Here is a 15,472-nt window from a genome sequence, read left to right on the forward strand (position 1 = left end):
TTGAAGGCGAACATGACGAATGGTAAAACTTCATCCCAGTTTTTGTGGTCGGAGGCGACGTACATTGACAACATGTTGATCGACGTTCGGTTTGTGCGCTCGGTGAGGCCGTTAGTTTGCGGATGATACGCAGTTGAGTGTCGGAACTTGGAGGCACACAAACGAAGTAATGATTCGACAATATCAGTGGTAAATTGTCGTCCACGGTCACTTATTATCACGCGAGGAGGTCCGTGTCGGAGGATGACTGAATGCAACAGGAACTCCGAAACCTAAACTGCCGTGGCGGAGCATAAGGCAGCCGTCTCGCAGTATCGCGTCAGGTAGTGGGCGCATACAATTATCCACCGGTTACCTTTTGAGGAGCGTGGAAATGGTCCCATCAGATCAATGCCAACCTTTTCAAAAGAGGAACCGGGAGGCTTTACAGGTTGCAGGTGACCAACTGGACCCGAGGAGGGCCGCTTGTGGCTCTGGCACTGCGTACAGCTGGCCACGTAGTTCTGAATTGGCTTGCTCATTTTCGGCCAATAGAACCGCTCTTTCGTGCGACTAAGTGTTCGTGTGGTGCCTAGATGGCCAGAGGTGGGTTCATCTTGCGTGAGACGCAGAACAGACGTTTGGAGAGACGCAGGAACAACTATCAGAAAGCGGGCGCCCATTGTGAACAAGTTTCTCTGGTAAAGAAGACCATTTCAGACACAGAATCGGCCTTCGCTTAATGAATTTCTCGCTCCAAGGAAGAGAGCTTTCAAGCTTGGGTCATTATGCTGCTCAGCGGCGAAAGTCACGGCATCAGGAAAGCCAGACGACAGAGAAGCGATAAGGTGGTCAAAGTTATCGCCTTCACAATCTGTCGATGGTAGCGGCATTCTGGAGAGGCAATCAGCATCAGCATGTAGACGGCCAGTCTTGTATGAAATGGTGAAGACATGTTCTTGCAAACGAATGGCCTATCGTTCGAGGCGGCCGGATGGGTCACGAAGGTTTACCAGCCAACACAGGAAATGGTGATCTGTGACGATAGTGAACGGGCGACCATAGATGTATGAGCGAAACCGTTGCACGGCAAAGACTACCGCTAGGCGTTCCTGTTCGGTCACTGTGTAGTTGCGTTCAGGCTTGCTTAAAGAACGACTTGCATACGCCACAACGTGTTCCTTCTTGCCAGAACGCTGAAGGAGAACGGCACCGATACCGATGCCACTTGCGTCTGTGTGAATTTCCGTGGGCGACGAAGGATCGAAGTGCCGAAGTATTGGCTGCGAAGTTAACAAACACTTCAGCTAGTGAAAAGCGGCATCACACTCGGAGGTCTACTGAAACGGGCTGTTCTTGCGTAGAAGGCTCGTCAGCGGGTGAACGACATCCGCAAACTTGGGTACGAACCGGCAGAAATACGAGCAGAGCTCGATGAAGCTATGCAGTTGTTTCACAGACTTAGGACGCTCGGACAATTCAACGGCCGCTGTCTTTTGTGGGTCAGGTCTAATGCCATCTTTGTCAACGAGATGTCCTAACACCAATGTCTGTCGCTCGCCAAAGTCTTTTTTTAATTCAATACCAGGCCAGCTTTTTCAATGCAGCTTAGCACGAGGTCTAAGCGAGTGTTGTGCTTCTCAAACGTATGTCCAAAAATTACGACATCATCAAGGTAACACATGCATATATGCCATTTTAAACCACGCAATATATAGTCCATAAATCTTTCGAACGTCGCAGGAGCATTACATAATCCGAATGGCATAACGTTGAAGTCGTAAAGTCCGTTGGTCGTAACGAATGCCGTCTTTTCTTTGTCAGCTTCGTGCATCGGAATTTGCCAGTAACCTGACCTTAGGTCGACAGATGAAAAGTAGGTCGCGGAATGCAGGCAGTCTAGTGCGTCATCGATGCGCGGCAGTGGCAGATTTTTTTACATGTGCCCCCCCCCCCCCCCTTCCACCACACTTCTATCAAAAAGTAGTTTCACTGCACCACGTTAATACTACAATGTGAAACCACTTTTCAGGGGAAATTTCCACTGCCTCAAGCTAACACTTCAAGCTTGAATGCATATGTTATTCTTGCCCAAATTAAATTTACTTGAGGTTTGAAAGCATGTTGTACAGCACACAAGACTTAAGCATTTGCCAGCACTTTAGCTGCCAGCACTTTAGCTACGAACCTGAAATGTGATGTCTGCTAAAGCCTACCGTATAAACCGGAATATCAGTCGAAATATTTTCAATAAAACAACGAGCTAAAGTCACCCCTCGTCTTATATGGCGGTGTCTAACCGATGGTACACCGCTGTCTGGCAACATGTGGCTTGCACATGCATGAAAAGCTGGACACGGCCATAGTCGCATTCAAATCCACTAGCAGGTTGTTTTTTTTTCTCTCTTGTCTGTTTTTTTTGTGTTCGTGATTTGCCTTCGATCTGTTCTGAGTTCTCGCTCCGCTTGATGTTGTGTTTCATATTTAGTGGTCTTTTTTTCGTTCACTGAAAATGAGTAGCCGTACAAGAAAGCAGGCACACTCAGCTGCGTTTAAATAAACTAGAGGTTGTTGAGTTTGCAGAAGTGAATGGGAATATGGCAGCTCAGCACCGCTTCGGTGTATTAGAAAAAAGCATGCGCTATTGTGGGGTGCAGAAAAGAAAGCTGCAGATGTGCAATCCTCGCAAAATGTCATTTCGTGGGCGAAGTGCGGTTCATTCGCAGCTGGAGAATACGCTAGGGAACTTGGTGTGGGAAGTTCATGCGTGCTCGCTGCCAGTGACTGTGGATATCATTCGCAAGAAAGCTGTGGAACTCGCTCGAGAAGCTGGGCTCACGAGAGAAGAGTTTCGTGCACTAAACTCTTGGCTGCGTCGATTCATGAGATGCAAAGGATTGTCTTTCCAGTAGCGCACATCCATCTGTCAGAAGTCTTCACACGAGTTCGAGGACAAGCTTATAAACTTTCAGGGCTTCGTGAACCGATTTCGGGAGCAGAACAACTACATGATGGGGCAGATTGATAATGCCAACGAGACCTCCGTGTGGTTTGACATGCCTTCATTGACCATGATCATGCAGCGTGGCACCAAGGATATGAAGCTGCTGTCCACCTGCAACGAGCACTCAGGCTTCGCCGTCATGCTGGCATGCATGGCAGATGGTAGAAAGCTTCCACCCTTTATCACTTTCAAACGTAAGACAATGCCAAAGGAAGTGTTCCCACCCGGTGTTGTCGTTTGCGTCAACAAAAAGGGATACATGGACGAGGCCATGATGCTCGAATGGATACGAGTAGTCTGGAACCGTCAGCCAGGTGCACTGTTGGGTCTTTGCAGCATGCTGGTATTAGATGCGTTTTGTGGTCACTTAACTGACGCTGTGAAGCACGCACTGTGCGATGGAAAAACGGACCTCGCCGTGATACCAGGTAGTACGACGTCCACCATCCAACCCAAAGACACCGACGGGCCGCCTACAGAGGCCTCCGCTTGCGACTGCTGTGGCTGGGAGCTTTCGGCCTGGTGTTCCTTGCCAGATTCCACGGTGGAAAATGCTTTCAGGAAATGTTCCATCAGCAACTCGCTGTATGGCATGGAAGACAACGCACTGTAGAAGGCGGTCAGCGACAAACTCTCGTCTTCAGAAGACAGTGGTGCTTCTTCTGACGAATAGGAACAGCTGCGATGGTAGTTGAGGGGAGCTTCGACGATCTGGGTGCGGTGCACCCAATTCGCAAATAAATGTCGTTCGGCAATTTTGGGTTGTTTTCCTTTTTTTTTTCGGTGACCTGAACTTTGGGGGTCGACCTATATTCCCACACGACTTATAGTCTGCTTTATATGGTAGTTCTATTTTTTTTAATGTCCTGCAAGACAGTTGAGTTCTAGCAAAAAGTCTCACTTATTAATGAAGTATGATATGTACAACTCAAAATAATCTGTAGAAATATTTAAATCAACTTTAAGCCACTAGTTTGCTATGCACCCATCGCTATAGTTATGCCGACTACAATAACTTCAGGTCAAGACAAACCTGTCTGTATCGCCGTACACGACCCTTGCGCCTGGTACAGTAGCCTCAGCCGTGCGGATGGCTTGCTCCAGGGCTTCACGGCCTTTGCTCACCACGCTGTCCGCCACCTGCCATCACAGAATAAGTCTCTTCAATGAAATAAATCCACACCACCTCCAAACGTGAAACATTTCCGTAAAAGTACCAAATACTGAAGATTCTTACGTAACAATCTACAAGGGAACATCTTTAACACCACCTCGATTACAATAACTTACCTTCCCTTAGAATGCACTTCACCTTCACACACAAGTGTTCTTACAGCAAATAAAATGTGCACACTCAAATATCATTATAACGAAGTTACACCTGCCACAAAAATACTTCGTAAAGTCCAAAAAGTTGTTATGAACATACATTTGTACCACTGTATCTATGACTGAGCCATTCTTCACTTACTTTGTTATAAGCAGTAATTCGTTATATCCGGATTTGTTAAATCGAGGTATGAATGTATATGGCAGTATGTGGCTACGGTACAACATACTTTTCCCCTGCTTCAACAAAAATGTATGAGCTGCACAAACTAGGCCAACCCCCCAACTCACCACTGTTTCACTAAAAATGGGGATGGAAACACATAGGGGAAAGGGGGGGTAGGTTAAACACCAACTAAGACAGCCCAAAATGTGAAGTGCACACGGCAAGCCAGTCAAGATGACTGTTGTCGAGAAACAGATAATGTGGCTAAAAAATACATGTTAACTAAATGGTAATCTTCAAAACAGCATATGCAAACTCCCAGAGGCTTCCTGGATGCCATTTCTGCTTTCAGTGCAGGGTGTGTGATTGGCTACGCTAAAAAATTTGTTACCTCCAGGTCACGTGTTAAACAGTTTCACTGGTCATTTAGTTTCACGAAATAGAACAGCTCACTTTTTTTTTATGCTGCCGCCTTGAGGTGCAGCCACAACAAATAGGAATGAAACAGTCAACATAGTCACAACAACAGATCAATTCAGATGCATCCCTGCGGCTTTCTTCAATGTGGCCCTTGCAAAATCTGCAGCAAGGTGACAAGCAATGCGTAACTACATTTGGCAGGCGTGCTTTTCCTCGCCACGAGGGTGGCCTCACCTCCACGCAGGGCATGCGCCCCGAGAAGCCAGCAGCCGTGTAGCCGTATGTCACGTTGGCAATCAGCTTGAGGCTCAGCTGCTGTGCGTCCAGCACTCTGTAAAGGCCCTGCAAAAAAAAAAACGATTGAGGTTGTTGTTTCTTTCATTAGCTTTTCAAAGCCAAACACTGAATGTTCATTGCATGTCATCCAGCGACAAAATACTGCCAAACTTGGTTTCCTATTTAGGCTTTGAGCCGGTAAGGCCCACACAGCCATGGCGAGGCAAAAATGCTACACTGCACATGGAGAATTCTTCAGAGTATTCTCCAAATCTTATCTGATTCTTGCCGACTTCCAGAGTAAAGAACTAGTAGTCATTTAATTTCAAAATGCTGCTTATTGCTGCAGTGGATCACTTTACTGAAGACTTGACCATGTTCAAGGATCGTTCCAACGTGACACGCTCCAGGACCGCAAAATTAACTCTTTTTTTTTCCTCTGCTTCAATAGAGTACAACCAAAGTAGGAGCTGTGGATGCATTTCGGCCCCCCTCCAATACTTGATTCTTTTTACGAAAGTACCAAAGCTGACTCATCATAAATAACAAGATTATATGTTAAATGTCCATTACATTCATTTCCTTTTATTTCATTTCCTTTTATTGGAATGTAATAGTACAGAGCGCCTTAAAACGATGCTATGTGAATTTGACGCATTTCTGATAATGCATCACACAGTAGAACTTCGATTATTTGTCTCCCGGTTTCGCAACGACCCACATTTTATGACAAATCGGTTTGGTCCCAGCAAAATCTCCATAGAAGTAATGTATTGAAAACCATGGTTACATGAAGCAGTTTTATGCCAACTTAGCATCTCACGACGGCTTTATAATTCTGTCCAAAAGAAAAAAAAGACACCTTTACTCGAATCAAACGTCCTCCAAATATTCACGAATGCAACGTATGAACTTGCGTTCACCTACGTCGACAATTAGAAAAGTAAGACAAAATGTCTCTTTAGAATGGAAAATTTATTCTCCTGAAAGTTCACGTGCTTCTACATATGCCTCGATTGCATGCAGCAACATGGCAAGTTGGACTAGTTGGATTATGTTTACAATTGAAAATTTTGTTGAAGCACACTAAAAACAGACAGACAGAAGAGGCTGACAAGGACAGCGCTCGCTCTCACAACTGAAGTTTTATCAGTCAGATAAATAATTCAAAAAAGTTACATGGTTACATGGAACACGCAAGAAGTTACATGGAACACGCATGTGCACCAGAAAGGGTGCAACAGAAATCATTTGTATCGGGATTACAAATTGTGCATATTATGCGTCATTTATTATATTTTGCAATTATTAAGTGTTGAAATACACGTATTCTTCATCATGCAGCCCAATCGTAGCTTGGCCAACACAGTCATGTCCCTTCTTTCGGATGTGGTAAGATTCCACTATCTCACGTGTTAGATGATCCTTGTGTCAAATAATATTTCTATTTCTTTAAACACTGGGTAACATCCCAGTGCTTTCTAGCATGCAGCGATGGTGTAGTGGTTAGAGCATCCGCCTCGCATGCAAAAGGTCCGTGGTTCAATCCCGGTGCCATGCAGCTCCCAACCGGATAAAAAAAAATCCGCGTGGTGATGGAACTGCATTAAGAGGCCTAGGGTGCGGCCTCACCGGTAACCACCGCCGGGACCGCACTCCCTCACCAGAGAAGGATTGGCCACCCTGATGCAGTATCTGGCCACTACCTCCCACATGCATACGTCAAATAACTCACGGCCCTCAGTCCCCAACAGCTGCGAAGCAACTGACCACGGCGGCGGTCAGATCTGCAACGCAGCAGAGGGTGCTAAAAATCTCTGGATCTGGACAGGCCGCCGTTGGAACCTGAACTTGGCAACGTTTAACGCTAGAACCTTATCTAGTGAGGGAAGTCAAGCTGTACTATTCGAGGAACTAGAGGATGTTAAATGGGATATAATAGGGCTCAGTGAGGTTAGGAGGACAGATGAGGCCTGTACGGTGCTACAGAATGGGCACGTCCTTTGCTATAGGGGCTTGGCTAACAGAAGAGAACTGGGAGTGGGGTTCCTAATTTACAGAAACATAGCTGGCAACATAGAGGAACACTATAGCATTAATGAAAGGGTAGTAGGTATCGTAATTAAACTGAATAAAAGATACAAGACGAAGGTGGTACAGGCTTACGCGCCTACATCCAGCCATGATGACGCTTCAGTTGAAAGCTTCTATGAAGACGTGGAATCGGCAATGAGTACGGTAAAAACACAGTATACTATACTGATGGGAGACTTTAATGCAAAGGTAGGGAAGAAGCAGGCTGGAGACCAGGCAGTAGGAGATTATGGCATCGGTACTAGAAACGGCAGAGGAGAGCTACTAGTAGAATTTGCAGAACGCGGTAATTTATGCATTTTGAATACCTTCTACCGAAAACGAGGAAACTGCAAGTGGACATGGAGGAGCCCTAATGGCGAAAATAAGAACGAAATAGACTTTATAATAAGTGCACACCCAGGCATCGTGCAGGATGTGGAAGTGGTTGGCAAGGTACGATGCAGTGACCATAGAATAGCACAGTCTCGGATTGGCCAAGACTTGAAGAAGGAACGACACAAACTGATACACAAGAAGGCAATCAAGGAGCTAGCACTGAGAGGAAAAGTACAGGATTTCAGAGTCTCGCTTCAGAACAGGTAGTCGGCTCTTAATGAGGAAACCAACCTTAGCGTAGATACAACGAATGATAATCTGACGAGTATCATTACGGAGTGTGCAGTGGAAGTCGGAGGCAGGGTAGTTAGTCAGGACACTGGCAAGCTTTCCCAGGAAATGAAGAATCTCATTAATAAGCGTCAAATCATGAAAGTCTCAAGTACAACATACAAAACAGAACTGGCAGAGCTTTCGAAGTTGATTCATAGGCGTAAGGTATCCGATGTAAGAAGGTATAACATGGAGAGAATTGAACACGCTCTGAAAAATGGAGGAAGCGCCAAAGCAGTGAAGAAGAAACTTGGGATAGGCAAAAATCGGATGTATGCACTAAGGGACAAAGAAGGCAAAATAACTACCAATATGGATAGGATAGTTAAAATAGCGGAGGAGTTTTACAGAGATCTGTACAGTAGCCACACGACTTTCATACTATAAGAACTAGCAGTAACCCAGATGACACCCCACCAGTAATGATAGAAGAAGTCAGAAAAGCTTTGGAGAGCATGCAAAGAGGCAAAGCTGCTGGTGAGGATCAGGTAACATCAGATCTGCTGAAAGATGGAGGACAGATTGTGATAGAAAAACTAGCCACCCTGTTTACGAGGTGTCTCCTGCCAGGAAGAGTACCAGTCTTGGACGCTAACATCATTTTAATACATAAGAAAGGAGATGACAAGGACTTGAAGAATTACAGGCCGATCAGCTTGCTCTCTGTAGTATACAAGCTATTTACAAAGGTAATTGCTAACAGAGTAAACAAAACATTAGAATTCATTCAACCAAAGGAACAAGCAGGATTTTGAACAGGCTACTCAACAATCGACCACATTCATACTATCAATCAGGTAATAGAGAAATGCTCAGAATATAACCAACCACTATACATAGCCTTCATAGATTACGAGAAGGCGTTTGATTCTGTAGAAATATGAGCCGTCATGCAGACACTGCGGAATCAGGGCGTCGATGAAGTATATATAAACATCCTGGAAGAAATATACAAAGGATCAACTGCTACCATAGTGCTTCATAAAGAAAGCAACAGAATACCGATCAAGAATGGTGTAAGGCAGGGGGACACAATCTCCCCAATGCTATTTACCGCGTGCTTACAGGAGGTTTTTAGAAGCCTAGAATGGAAACAGTTAGGGATAAGAGTTAATGAAGAGTACCTTAGTAACCTGCGCTTCGCCGATGACATTGCATTGCTTAGTAACTCAGGGGACGGATTGCAACTCATGATTACCGAGTTAGACAAGGAGAGCAGAAAGGTGGGTCTTGAAATGAATCTGCAGAAAACGAAAGTAATGTAAAACAACCTCGGTAAAGAGCAGCGCTTCGAGATAGGTAATAGTGCACTTCGAGTTGTAAAAGACTATGTCTACTTAGGGCAGGTAATAACCGCGGAGCCAAACCACGAGATTGAAGTAACTAGAAGAATAAGAATGAGGTGGAGCACATTTGGCAAGCAATCTCAAATTATAACAGGCAGATTGCCACTATCCCTCAAGAGGAAGGTATATGACAGCTGTATCTTGCCGGTACTTAGCTACGGAGCAGAAACCTGGAGACTTACAAAGAGGGTTCAGCTTAAATTGAGGAAGACGCAGCGAGCAATGGAAAGAAAAATGGTAGGTGTAACCTTAAGAGACAAGAAGAGAGCAGAGGGGATTAGGGAACAAACGGGGGTTTAAGATATCATAGCTGAAATCAAGAAGAAATGGACAAGGGCCGGGCATGTAGCGCGTAGACAGGATAACCGCTGGTCGTTAAGGGTAACTAACTGGATTCTAAGAGAAGGCAAGCGGGTTAGGGGGAGACAGAAGGTTAGGTGGGCAGATGAGATTAAGAAGTTTGCGGGTATAAATTGGCAGCAGCAAGCACAGGACCGAGTTAACTGGCGGAACATGGGAGAGGCCTTTGTCCTGCAGTGGACGTAGTCAGGCTGATGATGATGATAATGAACATTCGCAGTTTTCACAATGATCTGCAAGATTAGTGTTGCTTGATGCCTTAACAGATGCATGGTGTTCTCTAAGGCAGTCGTTCACGCATCTTCCTCACTGGCCTATGTAGGCTTTTCCACAATTTCTGACTAATAAAACTTCAGTTGTGAGAGCAAGCACTGTCCTTGTCAACCTCCTCTGTCCGTCTCTTATTTAGTGCGCTTCAACAAAATTTTCAATGAATTGCATGCTTATGTATCCGGGGTTGTTACCTAGTCAAGCTCTATCCACACAAGAGTAGCTACAGCTGGCTGAAAAAGTGATATTTTAACATCTTCGGTGCGCAGAATCCTTTCTTAGGCGACAAACAGCAGATCGCAGTCGCAGGCTTGTGCACGCGTATGAGCGCAACACAGCTGTTTTCACCGTGCGATATTACCTTTACTGGACGCCAACATTCGTTATAACAGCGGGACATGACTAGTTGCGCTTCTCAAGCCAACAAATTACAACGCGCGCCGCTCAGTCGCACACGAAGTTATTCTATACAAACTCCTGGTCCATATTCATTGTGTGATAGCAATCACACTGCGTTTGACCCTTCTGACGGGAGGATGTCGGCAATGCGGTTCCACTTTCATTTTCACGCGCAGGCAATTTTCTGACTCTATTTATCAGTCGAAAGAGGTGCGATGGATTTTTTTTTTTTTTTTTTAAGGTTGAGAACGAAAATTTACTCGCACCTCCTCCAACTAAGTAATGCTGCCACTAGCTTCCACCTGGCAAGAATAATTTATTCTACATTCCTTTCAGAGGCACAAGGTCGTGCCGTGGGCTTATTGAAGCAGTTTGTACCTGTTTTTCGGGCAAGGCTGAGTGTCACTGCCTATAATCATAGTTTTTTAACTATACAATGCCCAGGTTATATGATGGTTTTGCGTGGTCTCCTGAAAGTGGTATAAGTGGGGTTCCACTGTAATTCGTAACTGATGAGGATACATACAGAAGACAGTGGTGCAACACTTTCTCAATACCACAAATAAAGAAATAAATATGGGATCAGCACAAGTGGGTTCAACTGTACTAGGCTTTCAAAATGCAGAACTTTAAATGCATGTCATACAAAAGACAGTTTCAAAGCGAACTGTCTTACTATAGAGCCTGCTCACCTTGTTTGCACACTGGGACATGGCCTTTTTGACCATGATTCGTGTGCCGAGCACTTCGTCCAGCATCCTGAAAGTGGCCAAGCAGTTTGTTTGATTATTCAGATCACCATGCTCACCCAGGCAAAACAAAAACAGCCTAAGTGTGAGTGACAGTAACAGAAGCTTTGTGTCCATAAGGAAGATCATAAGAACAAAATTAAATAAGAAACTGCAGACAAACTTGAGAACATGACTGCGCATCACAGGGAGGGGACACCAGAATTCATTTCAGTATCTGATATCAACATACAGTAAACTCTCAGTGAACGGAACTCCAAGGGACCAGAAAAATTGGTTCCACCTAACAGGAGTTCCGTTTACTGAGAGAGATGTAGAAAAGTGCTGATTTATGTGTACACACTCTCCTAATACTACTTTATGGATGCCTAAACACTATGAACTGCATGTAACTCGTAGTTTTTGAGAAAGCGAGTAAACTACATGAAATTTTTATACAGCATTCACAAGTTTATTAGGCAGCAATTAATCACTGTGGAATAAGAATGCATCAGTTTTCTTTTGTTTCAGTCCTTGCATCTTCATCTTCCGAATCTTTTTCTTCATGTCACTTAGGCTTCGAAGAAACTCTTCTGATTCTGGCTCCCTAAGAAACAAATTCCTCAGGTAAAGCACAGCAGACTCTGCCCCACGAAGTGTGGCAACTTCTTTGGAAGCTACCTCTTCAGAGTTCTTCCAGCTCCTCCTCCTCCTCCTCATTGCATAGTTCATCAACAATGCTTTCCACAATGTTGTCAGGGTAAGTTGCAACACCACTGTCAACTTGCACGTATTCATCGAAGTCCAGAGTGATTTCCTTTAGCACACTGCTCAATTACCCCTTGCCCCCTTTCAAGAGAATTTTCGCTGTCGCATTCAAAGTCTTCCAAGTCGGATGTCAGGTCACTTGAAGGAAATCCTACGTGCCTGAAGCAATTTGCTATGCTTGTGGGAGTCGGCTGCCTTCCGGCATCAACAATGATGTGAACGGCACCAAAAACATCCACCTTCTACTTTTTATCCTGGCTCATGCACAAGAGCATCCTTTGCAAGAGACCCTTGCGGAATCGTGACTTCAGGGCTTGAATAACACTCCGATCCATGGGCTGTAACAGTACTGTAGTGTTAGTTGGGAGAAACTCCAACTGAATCGATTTCAATCCTGTTACAGTCCCATGTCCAGGGCAGTTGTCAACGAGGAAAAGGACTTTCCTATTTTGTCGCGAAAATCGCGCATCCTCTATGTGCGGCCATTTGCTGAAGAGGGCTTGGGTCATCCAAACTTTCGAGTTGGAGTCGTAAGTGACGGGCACGGTAGTCATTCTCTTAAAACAGCGAGAATTTTTCAATTTTCCTATCACTAGGACCTTCAACTTGCCGCTGCCCGACATATATGCTACAACAAGAACAGTCAGTCTGTCTTTGCTCAGTTTTCCCCCTGTGTACAGTTCACCTTTTAAAGCGATTGATTTTGATGGCAGGAACTTTAAAAAAAGTGCGGTTTCATCGAAATTGTATATGTCATTGTCCTTGAACTACCGCATTATCTGCGGCAGCCGTCCTGCCTACCAGTTACGACACGCAGTCCCATCAGCTGCTGCAGCTTCTCCCGCGATAGTGCGAAAAACAAGGCCTTTTCATTTTTTAAGCCGTGTCAGCCAGCTTTCACAGCACAAGAAGTCCTTTATTCGGAGCTGAAGAACAAACTCTTCTGCTTTGGCACAGATTAGCCGCCCGTTGATGGTTGTGCTCTGGCTTCGGGCTCTCTTAAGTCACAAAACCACACACCTCTCCAGTTCTTCATGGTCACCATGACACAGACGCTTCCTCTGGGGCCCGAATCGCGAAGTTTTGAAGGCATCTCGTAGCTTGTCCTTGTCGTGCAGGATCCTCGTTAGGCTGCTTTTCGAGACGCCGTGCTTCGTCGCGAGCGCCGTCTTTGAGTATGAGCCGCTTTCAAAGTCAAGAATGATGTCCATCTTCTTTTCCAATGTCAGCGTATGGTGTGCCCGCTTCTGCGTCGCCATTGGAACAACGGAGACGAGGCCTCAACTTTGCAAGCGCTTATGAGCCACCAAAGTTGGAAGACACTAACGCGGCAATGAACCCCAATAGGCACCACGGCGGCAGGAATGATGCAGCTATAACCAAGGCGACTCGAACAAAGACTGAACGACTTGATCAAGAACGGCAATGTAGCATTCGTAGCGTCGACTACCACCGAGGCAAGGCCAAAAAGAGGCTTACGACGGCTAGGAAAAAGAAAAGAAAAAGCCAGAACCAGAAAAGGCTGATGCTAATGGCAATGGGTCTGCCAGAAGTTCTATTTTCGGTTCCGTTTATACAGTGAAGTGCAAATTTTAGTTCCGATTAACAAAAGTTTTTTTTTTGCCTTTTCTGAATACAAAACCAACAAAATTAGTCGCTACTGTTCCATTTACCTGGCAATTCCATTTAGATGATTTCTGTTTATTGAGATTCTACTGTATATACAAATATGGAAGGTGTTGCTTCCCATTTATTAGATACTGTAGTTACCCAGACAATTATCATACAAAAATTTTTTAATTGACACAAGTTTAACAGTGCTATCATTGCGCTAGGTAAGCCTGTCCCAAGTAGAATTTTACATTATATAGAAGCTGCATGAAGTGTTCACTGCCCTTCCATTTTTCTCTCATTCTATGAAAGAGCCCTCGTTTTCATTCATATTGTAGTGCTCACTAATGTCACCGTAGAATTCGTTGTCAGGGATAGCAGTGTGATTGCTGGAAGCGCAGCCACAGTCACAAAGAAAGACAAGAAAAAATTATGCAGTATTACCTGGTGCTCTTTCAACATGCCCTATCAACAAAAGTTTCTGCACAGCTTGCTATCACTTCTTAATCTAGTGCCACCACGACCAATGAGAACATTGCCTTTCATGCAAGCTTGATTAGCGATAACTCATGGTGATATTGTGATGATTGCCCGATGCGTCAGCGTCGGTTAGCAATAACACTCCCGACCCACTGCACGTATTAGCAAGATTGGCATAGTGTGAGACAACCGTGCCTCACAGAGGGTCAAACACCTTGCAAGAGTACCTGTGAAAGTGAGTGCATGAATATGCAGCCCTCGCTTAACCTTGCCCTAAACTGCACATGATGGCACACTCAGACAAAGTCTTGTTCAATGTATAAAACCCAAGCAACCCTACTAAATACAAGAATCATTGTGAAAGCAAGTTGTGATAACCAGTGACCCACACAAAAATCTTTTTGTGAGTTGCAAACATAATGGGTTTACAATTATGAACCAACTAGCTGAAAAATACATCTTGACCAGTCACAAATGCAAGAAGCACAAAGGCAATCTGAATAAAAACACAGATAGCGTGGAAACGACTTCAATGATAAAGCTCATATATCAACATGTGAACTCCAAAAACAAACATGGAGCTTGAAAACCTTACTTTTGCTCACTACATGCACCAAAATCAACTTCAAAGGCCCACCATAAATACTACTTGAGAACTGAAAATACTGATCTAGGAGGCTGTGCTTTCACTTGCAGAAACCTGCAAAGGTTAGGGGCATCATGCACTAAAGTGAGGGTGTAATTATTACGTGGGAAAAAGAATGAAATGAAACATCTTTAACAATGTTCAGGTGTGCTATCACACCCGAGTAAATACAGTAATCTTTATGAGGTCTGGTGCCTTTACATTTTATCTCGACAAAGCCTTCCGACTCTTGTGAGCAGAATTTTTATTGAAGTTTTATTCAGAAACAAGCTCCATTCCTCAAAACGCCTCTAAGCGGTTGCTAGATGCAGTCTGTACTTTCTGATGCATGCAGCATTCTCATCAGAGTGCAACCTTAAATAACGCACAATCACATTGGTACGCAGGTAAACGTGAAGAATACATGCTAACGAGCATCAGTAGAACACATGCTGCTGGGCATCAGTGCATGATTGATCTGTATAATGAGCCACAGTAAATAGCAGGGGGAGCACAAACGCTTCAGTAACTCACTGTGGCAGCAGGCCTCTGCGGATGGATGGCTTCACAAATGCCACTCCAGCTGGAGACACCGTAATGTGGTCACGCAAGCTCTGCGGACATAAAACAAATGCACAGTCACAAACGTAATGTGATGTAATGGCAAATCAAGGTTCTGTGAAAGCCCATAATGAGTATAGTGAGAACTAACAAGAGTTCTTGTAAATGCTGTGCTTAACAAAGAAAAATTAGCCCTTGAAATTCCCTTTCTTTCGTTAATTATGTGGACGAAATTTGAGGATGATGTTTATCAGTCATCATTGACAAATCTTCGATGAATTGTTCTGACTAGGCCTGAGCGAATAGAAAATTTTCGTTTTGAAGCAAAGGGTGATTTGGTCAAATAAATTCAAATCAGATTCAAATAGTATATATTGCCACTAGTACAAGTTCTGAAACTATTAT

At 44.4% G+C, this 15,472-nt stretch overlaps 1 protein-coding gene across 2 annotated transcripts in view; it reads right to left on the reverse strand.

Annotated features, from left to right (window-relative positions):
* PolZ1 (DNA polymerase zeta catalytic subunit) overlaps positions 1-15,472 on the reverse strand; it is a 282,317-nt gene that overhangs the window by 32,882 nt on the left and 233,963 nt on the right. For both annotated transcript variants that reach the window (XM_075896104.1, XM_037424966.2), the window contains exons 24-27: positions 15,041-15,120; positions 10,987-11,053; positions 5,133-5,240; positions 4,017-4,123 (exon numbers count right to left, since the gene is read on the reverse strand). In XM_075896104.1, coding sequence (XP_075752219.1) covers positions 4,017-4,123; positions 5,133-5,240; positions 10,987-11,053; positions 15,041-15,120 — 362 coding nt within the window. The remainder of the gene's footprint in view (positions 1-4,016; positions 4,124-5,132; positions 5,241-10,986; positions 11,054-15,040; positions 15,121-15,472) is intronic.

The sequence above is a fragment of the Rhipicephalus microplus genome, chromosome 5 (assembly GCF_043290135.1).
Source record: "Rhipicephalus microplus isolate Deutch F79 chromosome 5, USDA_Rmic, whole genome shotgun sequence".
Taxonomy (NCBI): Eukaryota; Metazoa; Arthropoda; class Arachnida; order Ixodida; family Ixodidae; genus Rhipicephalus; species Rhipicephalus microplus.